The sequence below is a fragment of the Phocoena phocoena genome, chromosome X (assembly GCF_963924675.1).
Source record: "Phocoena phocoena chromosome X, mPhoPho1.1, whole genome shotgun sequence".
Lineage (NCBI taxonomy): Eukaryota > Metazoa > Chordata > Mammalia > Artiodactyla > Phocoenidae > Phocoena > Phocoena phocoena.
The window spans coordinates 38,501,831-38,523,866 of record NC_089240.1 but is presented as its reverse complement, the minus strand read 5'-3'; the positions used below and the strand labels follow the sequence as shown (position 1 = coordinate 38,523,866).

General features: G+C 41.2%; 1 protein-coding gene across 1 annotated transcript in view; it reads left to right on the top strand.

Moving 5' to 3' along the window:
* Positions 1 to 22,036, top strand: part of MAOB (monoamine oxidase B) — a 113,800-nt gene that overhangs the window by 84,342 nt on the left and 7,422 nt on the right. Inside the window, exons 4-12 of the mRNA XM_065901093.1 lie at positions 463 to 567; positions 1,823 to 1,914; positions 6,405 to 6,546; positions 7,778 to 7,927; positions 9,133 to 9,292; positions 15,574 to 15,670; positions 16,702 to 16,755; positions 18,734 to 18,791; positions 21,540 to 21,637. Of these exons, the coding sequence (XP_065757165.1) occupies positions 463 to 567; positions 1,823 to 1,914; positions 6,405 to 6,546; positions 7,778 to 7,927; positions 9,133 to 9,292; positions 15,574 to 15,670; positions 16,702 to 16,755; positions 18,734 to 18,791; positions 21,540 to 21,637 (956 nt within the window). The remainder of the gene's footprint in view (positions 1 to 462; positions 568 to 1,822; positions 1,915 to 6,404; positions 6,547 to 7,777; positions 7,928 to 9,132; positions 9,293 to 15,573; positions 15,671 to 16,701; positions 16,756 to 18,733; positions 18,792 to 21,539; positions 21,638 to 22,036) is intronic.

The following is a 22,036-nucleotide window of genomic DNA, read 5'->3' as shown; positions in this document are numbered from 1 at the left end:
CCTGTTTTGTGGCTCTTCCTACAGATACTTGCATTCCTGCAATCGGTTTTTCATCCCCTTCTAACTTGTGTAATATTTATAGTTGTCATTTTCTGACCCTCCACCACGCAGAGTCTCCTGGCTCTGAGATATTTGCAAGTATCATTGGCAAATGAGATTAGGTAACCCCACTTCTGTACTGGCATTTACATTTTACATGATAAGTGTTCCAATTTCAGAGAGAAACCTTTCTATTGTGTTTGGTGTGCCACCAAATTTCTTTAGGTAACAGGGAATTTTGCTGGAAATCTTAATGCTAAAAAGTTAAGTTGGGTTCTGAGGACACTCAGGAACTAAAACACTTGAGTGTATATCACATATTGATAACGTGATTTTGCCTACAGATATTTAACAACTTGGCATATTTAACTACTTTTCCATTGTAGTAAATGTTTCCTTTTAAAATTATCTTGTATCTCACAGGGCAAATCCTACCCCTTCAGGGGCCCGTTCCCACCTATGTGGAATCCAATTGCCTGCCTAGATCTTAACAACCTTTGGAGGACGATGGATGACATGGGACGAGAGGTAAAGCTTCCTAAAGCTTCTTTGATGACATTTGTATTCTTCGTAATAAGTTTAGTCCTTAAAAGAAAGAAGGTGAAGCATGTCAACAGTGCCTGGCACGTTGTGTAGCACAGTAACTTGCAGTAAAGATTTGTGAGATGAATAAGTGAGTTTCTAACCTCTAAAAGAATGACATGTCCAATAGGCTGCAATTTGCATACTACTGATGAGGGGGGAGAAGATCTTCTATCATTCAGCTTTCTTGGGATGATGTTTCTAATTTAGAATATCCTCAGGACATAGCAAGTAAGGCTTCTGGGTCTTTGAGTCACCACCGTGCTCAAACCTGCAGCTCCTGAGTAAACACACACAGAGCTTGACCTGAAACTCCAGTTTAGACATGATCTGGTACATCTTTCTGATCTTTGTTAAGGAGTTGATTTTTTTAAAATTATTATTTATTTATTTATTTTTGGCTGTGCCAGGCCTTAGCTGTGACACGAGGGATCTACGTTGCCACGTGTGGGATCTTCAGTTGTGGCATTTGGGATCTTTTAGTCGCAGCATGAGAAATCTTTAGTTGTGGCATGCAAACTCTTAGTTGTGGCGTGTGGGATCTAGTTCCCTGAGCAGGGATCGAACCTGGGCCCCCTGCAGTGGGAGCGTGGAGTCTTAGCCACTGGACCACCAGGGAAGTCCCAAGGAGTTGAATTTCTGAATTGTTCTCTCTAAACTATATTAGTAACTTAGTAGTTGATATTTGGAAACAGCCTGATTACAACATAGCCTCCATTTATAGCACAGGAAAGGTTATCAAAAATTAAATATGGGGCTCCCCTGGTGGCGCAGTGGTTGAGAGTCCGCCTGCCGATGCAGGGGACGTGGGTTCGTGCCCCGGTCCGGGAAGATCCCACGTGCCGCGGAGCGGCTGGACCCGTGAGCCATGGCCGCTGAGCCTGCGCGTCCGGAGCCTGTGCTCCGCAACGGGAGAGGCCACAGCAGTGAGAGGCTCGCGTACCACAAAAAAAAAAAAAAAAAAAAAAAAAAAAAAAATATATATATATATATATATATATATATATATATAAAATATGGATTGAGTGAATAGGAAATCTACACAGACAACATGGATTGTGCAGTAATAAACCACTATTGGGGGAATTTGGAAAACTTGCATTTTCCTTCTTTAAGTTAGAGTTTTGAATACTATTCAAATAGTTATTTAAAATGGAAAATTACATTTGCTTTTCCCCTCTGAATCGTCATCTGAATGTAGATTCCCAGTGATGCCCCATGGAAGGCGCCGCTTGCAGAACAGTGGGACCACATGACGATGAAGGAGCTGCTGGACAAGATCTGCTGGACGGAGTAAGACTCGCCATTAGGCACAGGCATTGACTGTGACTCTCTTTCAGGTTTAGTTAGCAATTCCGTTCAGCAGCTATGAACCGAGTAGCTGCTCTGTGTCTATAACCACACCATTTGGCCAGGTGGAGTGCTGAAAAATATTGGAACCATGTCCTGCCCTAAAGATGTCTATACATCAAACCTACTTCTTTGGGATAGTTTTGCATTACAAAGGTGGTATTACCCCCTAAAGTCCTTAGGACAGACCACATTGTGCCACTTCCCTTATTTAGAACAGCTTAAAGATCTCACTTATCAAGCTGTCGATGTAGGGATACTTGTATACTCCTCACTGGTGGTCAAGTATGGAGAGAATGCCTCAGCACATGCATTTCAAACACCTATGGGATGGAGTGGAATTCTTCAAAGCTTTGAAGAGGAACTTCTAGAGAAGTTCTCTGATATGGAAGTAACCAAAAGACATAAAATGTACACACTTCTTCATACATAAGTTCAACTTCTTAGAATTTAGCTTAAAGAAGGAGAGAGAAAAGAAGAGAGGGAGAAACAGAGAGAGAAAGGGAGAGAGGGAGATTCAAAGCATTAGTTTTAAAAGGAAAATCTAAATGTCCCATAATAGAAGACTGGTTAAATTAATTATGGTTTGTCTGAAAACTGGAATACTCTAAAATCTTTAAAAATCGTGTTGAAGAAGAACATTTAATGGCTTGAAAAACATCATACTATTAAACAGATAGAAAATCAGGCTGTCATCAAGTATGTACAATGTGATATATCATCTCATTCCTAAAGAGAAAACTGTACATTCACTGCAAGCAACGGATATCCATCAGAATGTTTTTTAACATCTAATACTACAATGCAAGCAGTTATCCACGTCATTAAAATTCTTCATCAAACGTCATATTCATGGTTGCAGACTATTCCATGGGAAGTGAATACCATAATGTGTTTATCTATTAGCATTTGACGTTTCAGTTACTTCCATCTTTTAATCATTACCGTTATTACTATATAATACTCTGACGAACACGTGCCTCTCCTACATCTTCAGCCTTCGAAAGCAACCAATTTTGAAAGAGTAAAACCCTTTTATTGTCACGAAACCAATGCCTATTATTAATTACATCCTTTTTAACACTTATCTGATACTATTTACCACTCTGTTTTAGAATGTAGTTTGTAATACAACTTATTTTGTTTGTAATAAAATTGCATGATTTACTTTTAAATTTTATACATGAGATTTTCAAAATATAGTGAGTATTTTTTACCTGCATTTGTTTTATAACTCCTGTTACAAAAAGCTTTTAATAAATTCATTAGGTCTTCTCTCTCCAGAGAGCTTTGAAGCTCATTGAAGATAGGACTAATTATATTTCTTTGGTCTCACAGAGATCTGAGTTTTTCTGCTATAGTCCTTGACCTAATCCTCCCCTTAGCGAATATTCTAGGTTGTTGGCTGACAAAAGAAAGCATTCTGAGATGTTAAGAATATATGAACACAAAGTAATTTTTAAATTTTTCCTAAGCAAGATAAGCATGATGTCATTTCCTGGTTTTAAAGGAAGTAATCCCCAGAATATCCAACCTACCGTGGTTCAAACTAAAGCACAATCATATATTCAAAGACTAATGTTGATCGTTCTTTCTGTTATCATTTATAAAGTGGTTTTCAGAAACAGATTAAATTTATGATGTAGTCACAGCTATGTAAATACACTTTTTAAAACCTATAACTAGAAAAAGGAATGCACCAAAATGAGTCTAGGGATTATCTTTGGGGGGGCAGAAATGTGGAAGATACTCATTCTCTCATCTTTTTATTTTATGAATTTTCCAAATTTTATATAATAAGTGTATATTTTTCATGTAGAAAGCATAATAACGTTTATCTTTTAAGGAGTCAACAGGGCAAGGAACACGAAAATATTATTGCACTAGCTTCCTTGGCCTTCCATCCCTCAGATATTTTTCTTCTCATTTGTTTTCTCAGTAAAGCTCCTAGAGTAAATCAAATAAAGGATTAAGAATGGCCTGGCCCTCCAGAGACAAATTACTTTTAGATCTCCCTTGATTTCAAACCAGGGTTATTTCTTTCTCACCAAATTGGCAACAGTAACAGCTAGAATCACAGCTCTATTTTTATATTTAATATCGGTTATCTAGCTAGGGCAACATTGGGTTTTAGTGATTTATGACTCCCTTGTACCATCCGAATTCACCTATACAGTAAAGAACAAAGAAAACGGGACATCAGGAAGCAGCAAAGGATGTTTTCACTTTGAAGTAATATTTTAAACCAATCTTTGGATATTTGTTTTAGATAGAAGCCAAAAATTGCCTCTGCAAAGAAAGCATGAGTCAGCAATTTCCATCCCTTCAGTTATCATGAGGAATGTTGCAAAACTAACTTGAAGTCACTTCAACATATATATTACACTATATGCAGGCTTAATGATGGGGACTGTCACAAAAGTGCTACAAGTAACTGGTATGTGTGTTAGGTGTGATTCTACAAACTTCCAGAGTCAAGGTACACTAGGGTAGAGAGGTGTCCCTTGGTCAATATTTGTCCCTTCAAGGTTGTCAACTGACTGATTTTAAAGCATTTTGAGGCATTAAAAGCATGAAGTTTGAATCAGGTATGATGTGGTTTGCAGTTGTACCATTTAGTGAGCTGTACGCTACATGTTATTAACTTCCCTGAGACTCAGTGTTTGGGTTTGTGAACTGGGGAAAAATAATGACTGTCATTTTGGTGACAAATCGATAAGACAATGGGTTTTAAAAACCATGGAGTATGAAAGAGTTCAATAAATGGAAGACGGTATTATTTATTCCACCCATTGTCAGCACTACCAGGTGGAAAATTCTGCCTCAGGTATAACCAGATTAACAACATGCAAACTTTATGTCAAAGTCAAAAGCGGGACTGCTCCTAATTAAAGATATCCCAGAGTACACATTACTACTGGTGAATTTTAGGATATGTTAGATTTCACTGAGCTGTTGGAATTGCATGAGATCATTCACTTTCTGGTGTGGTTCCAGATAGGACATAACCTCTCATCATTTACCTGCCAACCTCAAGCAAAAGTTCGTCTGTCTATACTCTATTAATCACTTTTTCCCCTCATCCATTCTTTGAGCTGGTCTTCCATTAGACAGTAAAATAACTGAATAGATAACTGTGACTAATTCTGTACTTGGTACAGCACCTAGCATATCCTTTGAGCATTATGGATCATTTAAAAGTAATGTTTAGGGAGTTTCCTGGTGGCCTAGTGGTTAGGATTCCAGGCTTTCACTGCCGTGGCCTGGGTTTAATCCAGTTGGGGAACTGAGATCCTGCAAGCTGTGTGGCATGGCCAAAAGAAAGAAAGAAAGAAAAGAAAGGTAATGTTTAATTGATATTTCCCACCAACCATGTATTCATTCAGTCATCTAACAAGTAATTTATTAAGTGCTTACTATGTTCCAGTCACTATTTTATTAAAGAGGATACTATGGTTAGCAAGAAAGTTAAGATCCCTGTCTCACTGGTTGATATTCTAGTGGGGGAGACAGCAATAAAAAAATAATAAACCAATAATTAAGATAATTTAAGACAGTGAAAATAGTTTTAAAGCTACCACACTGTAGTAAAATGATAGAGAACGCCAGCGTGCTGGGAATATAGAAGCTGGTGCTCATTTTTATAGACATATAAGAGTTCATCTTTCTGAGGGGACATTAGAATAAGTACAGAAGGTACAGGATGAGATAGGAAAGGTAGGCATGGGCTAGATCACTTAGAACTTTGGAGGCCCTGGTAAAAGATCTGACTCTTATTCTGGTTTTGATAGGATGCCACTGGAAAGTTTTAAGCGAGGGAATGACATGACTTAATTTACACTATAGAAAGAGCACCACGGAGGGGAGGGCAATAAAAACCTTTTGGCTTCAAGTGTGGTACATAGATATTCAGTGAGGACAAGTGGAACGAGAGAGACAAGTCTGGAGGAAATAATTCTAATCATCCCGGCAAGAGATGATGCCAGTTTGGTGGTAATGAAGGTGGAGTGATGTGGTGAGAGACAACAGGACTTCCTGATGGATTGGATGGTGGGAGAGTGATGGAAAGAGAGAAATTAAGGTTGATTTCTGGAGTGTTGGCCTTAGCGAGTGGGTGAATGGTGATGCCTTTTACTGAGATGGGGATGCCTAGGAGAGTAGCAAGTGTGTGGAGAGCAGCCGTAACAGCATAGCATATGGAATACATGCTGATTCTGAGCTAGGTCTTTTGATTAAGGGGAAAATATGTCTCCTATTCCCCAAATCTCTGACGTCATGTTTTATAATATTAGATTCTAGTGGCAGTTTTCTGAAACTTGCTAAATTGTTCTCCACTTATAGCCAAGTTAAGTTTACTGCTTGAATGATTTCCAGAGAATGAAGAAGATGCTCCCCTGCATTTGCCAGCTTTGCTCTTGTTTCTCCCTGAGCAGATCTTCGAAGCAGCTTGCTACTCTCTTTGTGAACCTGTGTGTCACCGCAGAGACCCATGAGGTCTCCGCTCTCTGGTTCCTGTGGTATGTGAAGCAGTGTGGGGGCAGTGCCAGGATCATCTCAACAACCAATGGAGGGCAGGTACCCATTCATACCCCGACCGTTGAAACAGAAAACCACCACTGCCTAAGTGAAAGATTGGCATCATCCTTCAGTCATGAAAGGATGGAACAGGAGGCAGGCTTGTGGCTTTTAGAGCTTAATCATAGCAGCTCAAAGTGACTTTTGAAAGGGACAGTCTGTTGTTAGGTACCCAGTGTGACAACCCAGTGGCCAATGTCATTTTAAAACTAGGCTTGTCTCCTTTTTTTATGTTCTTTTGCAACTTTCCATTTGGATATACATCCGATGATTATTTGGTAAGTTTGTAAGAGACCAGCTGATGAACATAACTTGAGTACTTCTTGGAAAGTTGAACAGAAAACGTCAGAAACGTATTTTCAGTTTAAAACAAACGCACCGCATGGAATTCATTCATTCATTCATTCAGTGCCTATTTCCTGAGCCTCAGCCTTGTATAATGTGCTATGCTGGGCACAGTAGGAAATGGATTAGAGTTCTTAGCTAATCTCCTCGACAGTCATTTTCCTTTCCTTCCCTTCCTCTTCCTGCCCCCTCCTCCATCTCATCACCCTCTTTCTTCTCCTTCTCCCCCTCCCTTCTCTTTCCCCTTCTCCGTGACCTTCTTTCTAGACCTATTTGAAATAGTCTTTTTTAAAATTAACTGAACTGAAAATGTAGGAGAAGACAGTCAGCTCAACTGTGGGCGCAATCACGCAGGACATTTGGAAACTTTTGCAGGTGGGTGCGGTGAGGTGAAATGGCCTCGGTGGCCACAGAAACAGCACGTACCTGACCCAGGATGAGACAGACAGAGTGTAACAGGGAGTAGGCTGGCCTGGGGATGGGTGGGCCAGCAAGATTCTGAGACTGAGTAACAAGGAAACAGGAAACAGGCCTAGGTGTGCTCAGGCAAGTGGTGGCCCAGCAACTCAACCAAAGGATGCAGGTAGGACACAGAGCAGGGGTCTCGGCCAGGCAGGTGGGACATGGGAGTCAGGCTGAGGATGTCCAGCTGAGTTTGGAGTCTGGGGGTCCATCAGAACATAGCCTGGAAGGCTCGAAAACGTGTAATTTTGTTGAAAGCCAGCAATCATTGGTTAGAAAACAATGGTGAAAGACACTACCCACAACGGCAGCATGAAATTATATACCTCACACAGTAAAGATATGTGAGGAAAACTAGCAACTTAGCAATTTATATCCATTCCTATATTTCCTACCCACCTCTTGGGTCCTTTTTTCTTTCCAGGAGAGGAAATTTGTGGGTGGATCTGGTCAAGTGAGTGAGCGAATAATGGACCTCCTCGGGGACCGAGTGAAGCTGGAGAGGCCTGTGATCCACATTGACCAGACAGGAGAAAATATCCTTGTGGAGACCCTAAACCACGAGGTGTATGAGGTAACCAAGAGCCTTAAACCAGGGAGAAGAGACCAGAGTCCCATAGATAACCAGAGCTTAAATAAAGCGAAGAATATTCTAGACTTTGTAGACAATGCCTTTGCCAAAAGCAAAAAAGCTACCTCTGGGGCTTCCCTGGTGGCGCAGTGGTTGAGAGTCCGTCTGCCGATGCAGGGGACACGGGTTTGTGCCCCGGTCCGGGAGGATCCCACATGCCGTGGAGTGGTTGGGCTCGTGAGCCATGGCTGCTGAGCCTGCGCGTCCAGAGCCTGTGCTCTGCAATGGGAGAGGCCACAACAGTGAGAGGCCCACGTACCACAAAAAAAAAAAGCCAACTCTATCTGAAAGAAAGGAAAACAGAACCATAATATTTGGGGGTGAGGGGGGAGATTTACAAAACACATATTATCAACCCTCTGTATTGGGCTCCTACATAATTAGAAAATCAAAGAAAATATTTATTTGGTAAACATCAAGTGCCTCCTATGTATCAGGCATTATTCTAGGAGTTGGGAACATAGCAGTGAACAAAACAGGTAAAATTGTCTGCCTTCATGTGGCTTACATTCTAGTAAAGGAGAAAAGTTGTAATCAGATATATAAAATATAGACTATGCCAAATAGTAATGAGTACTGTGGAAAAAACCAAGCAGGGAAGGGGGAGAGGGTGTGCCAGAAGGTGAGGTGGGACGATTGGTCATGCAATTTTAAATAGGTCATCAAGGAAGGCCTCACTCAGAAGGTGATGTTTGAGCACAGAACCCAAGGAGATGAGGGATTGAGCCAGGTGGCTCTCTGGGGAATAGTTTTCCAGGTAGACTGAAACAGCCAGTGCAAAGGCCCTGAGGTAAGAGCAAGCCTGGCACGTTGAAGTAACAGCAAGGTAGTCAAAATGGTGGAATTAAGAGGATTGAGGGGAAGAGTAACAGAAGATGAGATCAGAGATGTGACAGGGGTTCCTTTCATGTATGACCTTGAAAGTGACTGTAAGGAACTTAGCTTTGACTCCAAGTGTGACGGGAAGTCATTGGAGGTTTTGAGCTAGGGAACAACAAGAGCTCATTTTGATTCTAACAAGTTTGATTCTTCTAGTTTCTCTTTTAAGAAGAGATTGAGTGGGGGACGAGGGTAAATGAGGGAGAAACATTAGAAAAAGAGCAAAAACAACCCACCAGCAATGTTTAACCACGCCGTTTTTCTTCCAGGCTAAGTATGTGATTAGCGCTATTCCTCCTGTTCTGGGCATGAAGATCCATTTCAGTCCCCCTCTGCCAATGATGAGAAACCAGCTGATCACTCGTGTGCCTTTGGGTTCAGTCATCAAGTGCATAGTTTATTATAAAGAGCCCTTCTGGAGGAATAAGGGTGAGTACTTTTCTTTGCTTAAAAGGTCCAAGAAACTTGGTGCAAAGTCACACATTTGCGTGTAACTGTTTTTCTTAGAATTCGGACGTAAAACATTCATCCAGGTTCTATGGTCAGTTCCATCGAGTAAAGTACATTGGCACACACTCATGCAATTAAGTTCCCTTAGAATATGATCAACTCTTTTCATAATTCAGTATAAAGTTTACTAATCCTTTCGCAAAATCTTCCGAAAATAGGTTATTAACATTTTCTGATACAGGTTTTTAAAGTATGAGTTTATAAAGCCGTTCAGAAAGGTGGGGATTCTGAAAATTTCCAGGCAATTTCTCACTAGTGTCAAGATTCTACTATACGAAATTAAGTTCATTTATGCATTCATATATATTCAATAAGTGTGTGGCTCTACTGGATAGAACATTACAGGGATGCCCACTAAAATACTAGATTCTGCAACGATGGAAATGTTCCAGAGCGGCTCTGTCCAGGACAGCAGCCACTAGCCACGTGTGTGGGTATCAAACAGTTGAAATGTAGCTAGTGAGATTGAGGACCTGAATTTTTCGATTTTATTTCATTTCAATTGCTTTAAAGTCAGATATAAAAAGCCACGCATGGCTATTTCATTTTAATAGCTTTAAATTCCAATGTAAAAATGCCACGCATGGCTACTATACTGGACGGCACAATGCTAGAGTCTTATCACATTGACTCTCATCACAGCTCCTTTTGTTCCGAGAGGAGTCCACGTAAGAACCATCAGTACCTGGGACTGAGGGCAAAGGGAAGGATGGACTGAAATGAGGAGCTAGATTGCAGAAGGGAGAGGAAGGATGTGCTGGAGGCAAAGGGGGAAAGTTTCATATTCTTACCTTAGGGCGGTTCTTCCTGTATCTACCCCTTTCCACCACATTGCAGCCTCCTGATTCTCCCCCTTTGCAGGAAATTCTGTTTAGGACTGTTATTGGATTGGTGCATCAGTTGAACGAGTAATCTATCTCTCACAAAGGACGGTGCAGTGACCCACCATGGAGAGCTTGCTGGTGCTAAGCTGCTTCCTCTCGTGATCCAGGCCACCCATTTTAGACAGCTGGTTGCTGGCGAGTGGATAAGGTTTAGGACCGTGGAATGGAGATTTTTTTCTCTTAATGACTCAGAATGCCTTTATTTATGGAGAGAATCTCTAGCTTTCCATTCATGTCTGCAGACCTTTCTCTTAGGTCTGCAGTGTGCCAGGCAAGTTCATTGTTAGGTACTAGTATCAAAAAGAAAACCCAAGACGCGAACTATTATATATAGAATGAGTGAACAACAAGGTCCTACTGTATAGCACAGGGAACTATATTCAATATTCTGTGACAAACCATAATGGGAAAGAATATGAAAAAGAATAGATATATATGTATAACTGAATCACTGTGCTGTATGGCAGAAATTAACCCAACATTGTAAATCAACTACACTTCAATAAAATAAATTTAAAAAAAAAACAGAGAAAAGCCAAGTTCTTCATCCTCAAGAAGAGGCTGGGTCTGACTCGGTCCTTATTGGTAATGAGCCTTGAGTTACACTTTAAAGAATGATTGTAGACATGAGAGCCTCTTCAAAGCATTTTCAATTTCTTTTGAGAAATTGAATGTGTTTCCTCAGCCAACCTCTACTGAGCATCTATTGTATGACAGGTGCTGTGCTAGGCATTGGGAATTCAAAGGCACGTTTCCTTGCCCAGAAAATCCAGACTTGGGAGGAAGCCAGTCTTGTAAACTGATAATTGCATTACAATGTATTGAGTACACTGTTGGTGTTACCTAGGCTTAATATAGAAACACAGGGGAGGGCTCCAAGACTCACATCCAGTATCATTCCTGTTACATCGATACGCAATTCAATAACAATATTTTGAAGGATTCTGTAAGGGAATGAAATCTGAGGAAGTTAACTCTTGTAAGAAGGTATTTGCTTTGCGTCAGACTTTCAACGCCATCCCTAAAGGCACTGTGGTTAATGAGTAACACAAAAGCACAGGGAATATGAGTTAACCAGATTCAAAGGGGGTGATTTTTGCAGCCCCAAACAGCCTAGCACAGTGACTGGCACATATGAGGCACTCAGCAATCAATCAATCAAGATTACTGTTTGTTTGTTTTATAAGTGCAGCGTGGTTTGGACTATTAAAGAGAAGGTAACTTTTTGCCTTTTGATACAGGTAGCCCTAGCCAGTTCTTGCTGGCTTGTAGAATGATTGTCCCAAGAAATGCTTTCCAGTTTCTTAAGTGTGTAATATCTTTGTGAGTTTACAAGGAGGGGCCCCCTCTTCTTTGCTGGTCTCCCACCAAATCATCCCAAGCTTATCCACCCTCACCATCAACACCCTGCCCTCCCGGGGTCCCTGCAGGGGCAGGGGGTGCATCACAGCCACCTTAGCTTTGCCTCCCATCCCCACTTACCTGGAGAGAGCAGGCTCTTGCCAAAAGCCTTATATCTTTCAGTATCCCTCGCTTTTGCTCATCTACACCATTTCTATTTTCCCTTAAATCTAAATGATTTCAACTGAAGTTTAAAATAGCAGAAGCAGTACCTGCTTTTAAAAAAAATTACAGAAGTGAACTTATTCACTATAAAACTTTCAAAAAAAAAAAGTGTATGAAAAATGTCCCTCTCCAATTGCCCCTCCCCCCTTGGGGAACCACTGTTAAAAATGTAAGTTGTTTATCCTTAGAGATTTATTGTAGGCACAGGTAATATTTTCAATATATTGTACATATATATTGAAATGTATATATACTTTAAATGTATATTAAAGAATATGCATAACATTTATATGCAAATATAATTTTAAATAAATGTTATATACTTTCCCCAAACCATTTTTTTAAAAAATCATAATACACATTGTACTGAAATTTGCTCTTTCCTCTTAATGGTATGCCACAGACATTTCTCCACATCAGTGCATTTAAATCTACCTCATTTCAACAACTGAATAAACAGTATTTCACTGTATGGCTCTATCAAAATGTACCCGATAGGTATGCTGCTGATAGGCATTTCGATTGTTTCCAAGTTTTTGCTATTATACACTATGCTACAATAAACAGCTTCCTTCATATTGCTCTGAAGATTTGAATAAGAGCATTTCCTTTTGATAAATTTGTAAAAGTGCAATTACAAAGTCAATTGACTTGGGTAGACCAGCTAATTAATATTTTTAACTTTCTGCCGATCAGTAGGGGAAAATGTCCCATTTATCTATAATTTGTAAGTTTCATCATGAATAAGGCTTCAGGGCTGTGTGAAATCATTTTGTAAATTATCTATTTATCCTGTGCTTATTAATTTTTTTCTGTATGTGTTGCAAATATTTTCTCCCAGTGTACCAGTTTTTAAAAAATTTTTTATGATGGTTTCATTCTCCTATGAAATATATCTACATTCGGCTTTTCTGGACCAACAATTCTTTTCCACTGATTTTTGTCACTGGGCTCCAAATATTTTGTATAGCCCTATATATAAAAAATTAAACATCAACTACCACTGAATATATTTATTCCTAAATTATGTACATGGACCACTGGAAAAAAAGTGTATTGTTTTTCTTATGAAATATACAAGAGTAGTCATTTTTGAAAAGCTGGAATTGAAAAATAAGAACCTCTAATATCTTTCTCCACTATCCAGATGTGCAATCTAGGTGTGCACACCCCACTTTGGAGAACACAGATTTATATTCTCTAATCCTTTGGCAGCACTGTACTATTTTAATCCCCGTAGCTTTATAATATGTTTGACATCTGGTAGAATATTCTCTCTTCATTATTTTTCCTGTAATTTTGTCCTTGGTAAATGTCAGTTATTCTTCCAGATGAATGTGATTGTCTTTTCAGAACTCCTCCTTCCACACTTCACACTCAAAAAGCTTCTCCTGAATTATTTTATTCTGAATAGTCCTCTTTGTTACCTCCCATAGGTACAATATCTTCTTTTTTCTCCTTGAGAATGTTACTTGCCACTTTGGGGGAAATTTCTTCTACTCTTTGTCTTTTCTTCCTGAGAGTTCCTTTTTGTTTGTTAGTTTGTTTCTGCTTTTGTCTTTACTTCTTTTGTTAAAGAATTTGGTTCAATGTCTAGATGTCCTTGAATGGCCCTTCCTTTTTAAGAGTGAGGCTGAACCAGGCTAACTGGAAGTCCCATGTGCATGGGCAGAGCTCCTGAGCTTTCTACCTACAAATGATAGAACTGCTGCTGATGCCACGTGGTTTGTTCTGGCATGAACAGGACTCTTCCCTCTGCCCCTTGTTCCTTCACTTCTGCCCAGTGCACATGCATGGTGCAGAGACCAACTTTGTGCTGTGAAGGACGTGTCCAAGGAGCCCCTCCACCCAGAAAGCAGGGCCTCCACCCCAGCCAGCCTGGTGACCTGCATGATCCCTCTGTCCAGTCCAGCAGAACCCCAAGTGACCCGTGTGCCCTTGCTCTTTTCTCTTATCACATCCTGTCCTCTTTCTTGTCTCCTTATAACAAGGTGATTCCTTAACTATTTCTGTTGTATTCTTTTTTTTTTTTTGCAATAGCAGGATTGAGTCCTAGTTTTATTTTGTATTAAGAATTTTTTTCTTCCAGTTTTATTGAGATATAATTGACAGCCAGCACTGTATAGGTTTAAGGTATACAGCATAATGATTTTTTTTAAACATCTTTATTGGGGTATAATTGCTTTACAATGGTGTGTTAGTTTCTGCCCCATAACAAAGTGAATCAGTTATACATATACATATGTTCCCATATGTCTTCCCTCTTGCGTCTCCCTCCCTGCCACCCTCCCTATCCCACCCCTCCAGGCTGCCACAAAGCACCGAGCCAATATCCCTGTGCCATGCGGCTGCTGCCCACTAGCTATCTACTTTACTACGTTTGTTAGTGTGTATATGTCCTTGACTCTCTCTCGCCCTGTCACAGCTCACCCTTCCCCCTCCCCATGTCCTCAAGTCCGTTCTCCAGTAGGTCTGCGTCTTTATTCCTGTCTTACCCCTAGGTGCTTCATGACATTTTTTTTTGTTGTATTCTTAAATCTTCTTAAATTCTTCAACAAACTTTAAACATTTCTCCTTCCCCTATTTCAGTTTTTCTCAATGTTTTTTTAGCCCCAGTACACCTGAGGGGCATGCAAGTACCCCTCAATCCAGTGACTGACTAGGACTATAGATGCAAAGTGGGGAGAGTCGTGGGGGGAGAGAGAGAGAAGCAAGTGCAGGTAAAAAGGCCTACAGGTGTGTCTGCTCCCACACAGGTCGGGACAGTGCATACCCTCCAAGTTATTTCTCTGTTCTTTCTTCCTCATTTTGAAACCCACTCATTGGATTTTCTATACAACATTAGTTCCCAGGTCTTCCACCATAGTTTTGTTCGAACAACCTCAATTTGCAAGTAAATGATGAAGCAGGAGGAGTGGTACACTGTAGCCGGATCTTATTATAACATTTCAAATTCTGCCCTGACATTTTCGCCATTGCTCTGAGAGAGCAATGAGAGAATGAGAGAAGCACTTTTGTGCAGAATGAGCTGAAATTGTTTTCCAAGTTGTTCTGGAGGTCCTGTTTGAAATGAGGGTTTGGGACTCTGTGCATTTTATTTTCTTTTATTTTTTCTATATCCAGCAAAGATAGCTTTTTTATTTATTTATGTTTATTGGAGTATAGTTGCTTTACAATGGTGTGTTAGTTTCTGCTGTACAACAAAGTGAATCAGCTATGTGTATACATATATCCCCTCCCTTTTAAGGAGGAGGGTGGAAAAGTGGAGGGACTCTGCATTTTAGTCATCTGGGTCCTCTCTGCCCTGTCTCTAGATAATCAAGAACTAGTTAGCATCGAATAAGTGGCTCCTCATAAAAGGTGAATGCTCAGTCCCTTCTACTTTACAGTAATAGACTAGCATTTCTTTAACACATCTTTGGTTTTATCTGATTTCCTGTGAAAGAGGAAAGAGGGGCACACGTATTAACAGCAAGGAAAACAAGATGTCATTAAATGTTGGCCTGGATTAATTCATAATATCACGTTGCTTCTTTGCAGAGAGGGGCTTACCGTTTGAGTTTTTCACCAAATGTTGGCTCCTTAGCCTTCCTTTTGACATCAGCTTGGTTGGACTTTGTATATTTAGGGTATAATATCTTATTTTCAGCCTTTGGGCTTCTCAGGTTGAAAAATGTGTGCTTCATCGTAACTGCTAAGGGTAGCTTGATAGGGTGATGAATGCCTTTTTCCATTTTGCTCTTCTCCAAGATTACTGTGGAAGCATGATTATTGAAGGAGAGGAAGCTCCAGTTGCCTACACGTTGGATGATACCAAACCCGATGGCAGCTATGCCGCCATAATAGGGTAAGGCATGCTTATGGTGGTGTGATAATCTTCCATGTTGACAACGTATTCCTATACTGTTAATAAATGTGCCCCAAACTTTGTTCAATAATTTTTTACCCAACGTCACTCTTCTCCAAATTCAGCAGTTGGAAAAATCTTATTGCTTTTTAAAAAATAATGTCTTCGAACAGATTAATATTTAGAAAGGAATTAGAATACCAATAACATTTGAAAATTTGTTAAACTAGTTTTCTGCTTCATGTTTGATACTAGGGGTTGATATATTCTGGTAAGTTGTCTTTTGTGAAAGCATGATATGAAGATTTGACTTAGGGTGTTTCACTAAGAGGGCTCTTGTGGAGGCTGTGGAGGCATCTCTGGTATTTACATGGGATGCTGAGATTTTCCAGGTCCCACTAGAGAGGAATGAAGACCAGCCCAGTTCTCAGCTTGGCAGGGAAAAGCAGCACAGATGGGGATGTCATGGGTGGTGGTTACCTGGAGAAGCCAAAATTGAGATGGGTTTCAGGGTCCGTATGAGTTTATTTCAGAGAGCCAAGGGTCAAAACAGGGAGATCAAAGCTAGCTGGTAAGTTGAAGGCAATCGTAGGGCTAGAAATGGAGGCGGATTCTAAAAGGCTGGGCACTAGGGAGATACCACCTTGAAGATAGAACCAAAGAGGAAGGGCTGGATGAAAATGGAAAGTCTCAGACACATCTAAGATAGATATTTGAGGCCCAGGGCATATTCCTGTTGAGCACCAGCCATGCAGTGGGAGATGGGTCAGTCATGGTATTATCCCAGGCAAAAATTATGGCCAGTCATCTGTTTTGAGTCCCTTGAATCCCTAAAACTAGAAGGTGCCTTTTAGTGTCAAGAATGTAACCAGGAAATAGTAAAACATGGAACATAAAATTAGATAGTGTATGATTTGTTTCTTCCGGTTCACTTTTAACTTGTACACTAGGCACATGTGTAGCTATAGAAATGAGGCCAGGATGAAAGCAGCCATTGATTTCCCCTCCTTTTTCTTGTTTGTACGTTTTAGATTTATTCTTGCCCACAAAGCCAGAAAACTGACCCGTCTTACCAAAGAGGAAAGGTAGGGGAAAAAAGTACCTCTTCTCTCTTCCCTCCCTCTCTCTCCCTCCCTCACTCCCCCCTTATTTCCTCTGCCCCTCTATCCCTTCCTGCCCACCTCTGTACTCCATCTCCCTTTCTGTGCTACTTCTTTTCTTCTTTCTACCCACTTTCAACTTTGCTTAACTTTTAAACTTAAAGACTGCTTAATACTATGTGTATTCCCAGCACAACATGTCTGTTATGTTCATTATAAGGGTCTTGTATAAAGGCACAACGCTGATAACTGAAGAACCAAGCATTCAAAATAATATTTATTGAGTTCATCGTACATAAGATACCATGCAAGGAGCTATGGAGGATACAAAAATGGATATAGCCCAGGAGCTGAAATTTTACTTGGGGAGGAGATAACCAGGTAGACAAATGACCTCATTGCAGGGCAGTCTGCAGTACATCCTGCATGAAGGATGCATAACTATTACAGATCATAAGTACAGAAGGACTAGTTTCTCTGGAGGTGGCAATTTCTCTCAGCAATTAGTATTCACCACTACCAATTATTTATTCCCACACCACCACTGATAACATATTTACCAGCTAAGAGCCCCTGAATTACGTTATGGCACATTCCTAACCCTTACAACCCTGCACCCTCCCCCCACACCATTAGCGTGCTGCTTTATGACTATTGCCATCGCTGTGCTTGGCCAGGGCTATGGAAGTCTGACTGACCCACTCACTAAAATAAATGTCCTGGGCTTCCCTGGTGGCGCAGTGGTTGAGAGTCCGCCTGCCGATGCAGGGGACGCGGGTTCATGCCCCGGTCCGGGAAGATCCCACATGCGGCGGAGTGGCTGGGCCCGTGAGCCACAACTACCGAAGCCCGCGCGCCGCAACTACTGAAGCCCGCGCGCCTAGAGCTTGTGCTCCGCAACAAGAGAAGCCACCGCAATGAGAAGCCTGCGCACAGCAACAAAGTGTAGCCCCCGCTCGACGCAACTAGAGAAAGCCCGCGCACAGCAACAAAGACCCAATGCAGCCAAAAGTAAATAAATAATTTTTTAAAAATGCACTTAAAAAAAATAAAATAATAATAATACTTTTGAAATCATTGGCCTAACTCTAAATCACCTGTAAGATCCCCTTTAACAATACTATTCTGTAAAAATCAGAATGGAAATAAGTCTAATCTCATACCTTAACTGACTAATTATAACTTTTGGCTTACATCCAATTCCCCCATAAGACTAAATTTCTTAAGAGGTACCATTTATTGAGCATTTATTACGTATGTACCAGTTATTGAGCTGGGAACTTCATATGCTCTATATCAGTGGTTCTCAAACATAATCACCTGGAAGGTTTATGAAAACACAGTTGCTGCCACTGCTGTTTCTCAGTTAGAAGGTCTGGGATGAGGTCTGAGAATCTGCGTTTCTAACAAGTTCCCGGGTGATGCAGCTGCTGTTGCTGGTCCTGAGACCACATTGTTTTACCATCATTAGTGAAAAAAATCAGGTGAGTTTGTTGATAAAACTAAAGGTCAGAGAGTTGAAGTAACCTGCTCAAGACCTCATAGCATGGAAGAGGCAGAAGCAGAATTCAAAGCTTTTCCTGCTCCACTTTGCCCATTTCCTCTTAGTGGGATGGGGAGAGAAAGGTAGGTGAGCAAGAATCATGTCTCAGTCCTCCCAGAATCTCCAGTGCTTAGGAAATTGACAGCAGGTACACAACGTTTTCTTGAATGAATGAACAAATTGCTGTGTGCCCCCAGTGACGCAGGCAGTGCATCACTTTCTTTTCTTTAAAACTATTTGTGACCTCACAGATTTAAGATATTGGAACTAGAACAAGGTGCCTTGTTTTGAAAAATTACAATGAAATGTCAAGTGGAAGCAATAGCTCAGAATCTTTTTGAATGATGGGAATCATAGGTACATCTTTGACTTTTTCTTCCTTTCTCATTTTCACTTATTTTTCCCCCTCTCTTCCCATAGGTTGAAGAAACTTTGTGACCTCTACGCAAAAGTTCTGGGCTCACAAGAAGCTTTGCACGTAAGGCTTCCCAACCCTTCCCTAAGGGAGAGAGATCTTGCTTTGTTGTCAGGGGGCTAGCAGGGATGGGCTTGTGCAAGAAGGGCTCTAGAGCTCATGTTTTCCCTGATCTATTCTCGGAGGAGTCTGCACCAGAGTTGGTAAACTTATGAGTTGTCCCAGAGGGTATGGGCCCTGGCTCTGCTAGTGGCAGCTTAGGCACCTTGCAACACTGATGTGTTTTAGGTGGTGCTACCCTTGTCCCTGAGTTCAGAGCTCTTCCTGTAGCAGGGAAGACATGCTGATTGGCTCAAGGTGAGCCCTGTCAGCTGAGTTTCCTAGACATCTTGGCAGGTAGCCTGAGGAAGCTGTGATCTTCAAATTCAAAGTAGTTCCCCTCCCCACTGGGTGGTTAAAGGTGGGATGGGATGGGTAGGGAGGCAGTGCGGTAGGGGCATTTGGTGATAGTCAAAGGGCCCAAAGGGCCCATAACCATTAGCCATAACGACCTCCTTCATCAATATTTAAAACAATGAACCGACATTCTCGTTCCATTCAAAACTGCTGGGTTTTTAATGTTTTGACACGGATTACGTCACCTTTTGAAAGCTATTATTAAATCCAGTTATCCGTGCAGCACTTGAAGACAATGGAAAAGGATGTACAAATGAGCAGTTAAAGCATGAGAAAATCTAATAAAGGGGCTAAGAATGTTTAACTTGTTAAGCCTCTTAAATCCATATCTCTGCAGTGCACGCCATGACCTAGTTGAACAGCTACAAGGCTTCATCTTATCCCTCAGACACTTCCTTTGCTCAGCTTTGCAGTGGCTTTCTTCCTCCTAGTCAAGCTGTTGTGGCTTTTGAATTTGTCATTTTTGTTCATCCTTTTAAAGCAAGAGTTACTCGTTATAGGTGAAACACACGCTCTTGAAGGTTTGGGGGATTCCTCCTCAGTAAATGAACAAGAATGATGAATTGACTGGTTTGGAGAGAAACATAATAATAATGAAGAATGTGTTCTGTTTCATTTTTTGCTTTCATATACCATTTAACAAGTTTAAATATAAGCATAGCCTCTGGGCGCAAGTGTAATATGAGTGAAGCGGCAAGACCCAAAGTATATACACATTAAAAATTTATCCTACCGCAGCTGCTAAAATTGACTGGTCTTTCTGTTTAAATATTCGGTTCAAGATATTTCTCCCTGGTAGATACTCAAGCTTTTTTGAAGTTATGTTCTGAGACACCCTCAGGCTGAGGCAGTGCAGAACTGAGGATTCTACGACAACCTGTGAGATGGTTGTTCAGGGAAAACCCCAGTGGGAGGGGAAAGAAGTTGTGCTCAATTTCCCAAAAAGTTGATCATTTTGAATATGGGAAAGTCTCTTTTCCTAAGAAGAATGTGGATGATTAATTGCTGGTGATAAAAATGAGGTGGTCCTGGGAATTCCTGGCCGTCCAGTGGTTAGGACTCCGAGCTCTCACTGCTGAGGGGCTGGGTTCGATCCCTGGTAGGGGAACTAAGATCCCACAAGCCACAAGGCGTGGCCAAAAAAAAAAAAAAAAACGAGTTGGTCATGCTGTTGTTTGCTCTTGGCACAGAGATGGGCACTTGCTTTGGCGTCTGTCCTGGGAGCGAGGAAAGGTGAAAGATGAAGTCCAACCTTTCTTCTGATCGGCTGGCTGGAGACAGCCAGAGAAGGATGCTCATGAGGTGGAAGAGGGCCGGGCCTGAGGCATCAGAGCAACTTACACCCCTCAGACAGGGCCTCCTGCTTTGTAAATAGGATTCATTACAAGTGACTATCCGAAGTCCCGTGTGTGACTGCAAATTTTTAAAACAAAACATCTTTTCCAAATCTCTTTTTATGCTCATGTTTTTCTCTTAAGACTTGCCGTGTTGATTTTATCTTTTCAAAATAATACCTGGGCCTCCCTGGTGGCACAGTGGTTGAGAGTCCGCCTGCCGATGCAGGGGACGCGGGTTCGTGCCCCGGTCTGGGAGGATCCCACATGCCGCGGAGCGGCTGGGACCGTGAGCCATGGCCGCTGAGACTGCGCGTCTGGAACCTGTGCTCCGCAACGGGAGAGGCCACGACAGTGAGGGGCCCGCGTACCGCAAAAAAAAAAAAAAAATAATAATACCTAATGATAACACTTATGTTTAGTTATTGTAATAAAGAGCTTGAACTTTGCAAAATCTCAGCTAATGTTTTGCCTGTTCATGGCAAAAACATATTTTTCAGACCGATAGCTGCCTGCATCGCCATCAACAGAAGTGCCTACATCCCATGAAAACATTAATCTGTGTGTTCTAGCTTCTTTTAACGAAGTTGACTTGCATGAAAAACATGAATCTGGTCATTCTTTTTCCTTAACAGGCATGCTTTTCTACTTTTTTCATCCTCCTTACTCCAGTAAGCATAAATCCCTTTTTAAACTTGTCTTGAAACCATTAGGCACCAAAAACTTCTTAATACGTAAGGCCAATTTAAACATAGAGCTAGACAATTGCAGCTTATGAACAGCACCCGGGACATGAATGAACCAAGTGAGAAAACTTTCTAAGTCAGAATTTCTTAGAAGTCTATTACCAAGGACATTTACCTGCCCAAAGTCCTATCTCTAAAAATATCGGGATAATAAGGCTCTATTTCAGACAGATACTGGTTGTCCAATGGGAAGCCTACTGGACCGTGTTTGATTTATTCGAGACTAGATTGCTTCCTTTGAGTCTCCTTTGAGTTTCTGTCACTCTGCCTTGCAGCCGGTGCACTATGAAGAGAAGAACTGGTGTGAGGAGCAGTACTCCGGGGGCTGCTACACGACCTACTTCCCCCCAGGGATCCTGACTCAGTACGGAAGGTAGAGTAAAAGTGGGCTCAGTTCTAACTGAAACTCCCTGAATCTGAGTCCATAACTCTAAGAAGGTCCGTGGAGCTCTTCTCCACTGTTCCTTGTAAATGCTGGGAAAAAAAATCCCCAAATCCCCAATTTCCTTTGGATCTCGTGAATCTCACTAATGAAGTCATTATAATTCTGCATCATGATGGGGCCCTTGGCTCTTAATCCTTCTGAAGGAGCAATCCCAATCAATAGAACCAAAGAAGGTGGCAGCGTAAGAATAGGAATTCAGATAGAGGGTTCACTTATATTGTCAGAAGAAGTGTCTTTATACTGAGTTTAGGGCTCAGTGGAACTTCCTCAATGGGCACTGTATGAGTGCCAACATGGGTACAGCATTATAAAAGCAAATTGTGTTCT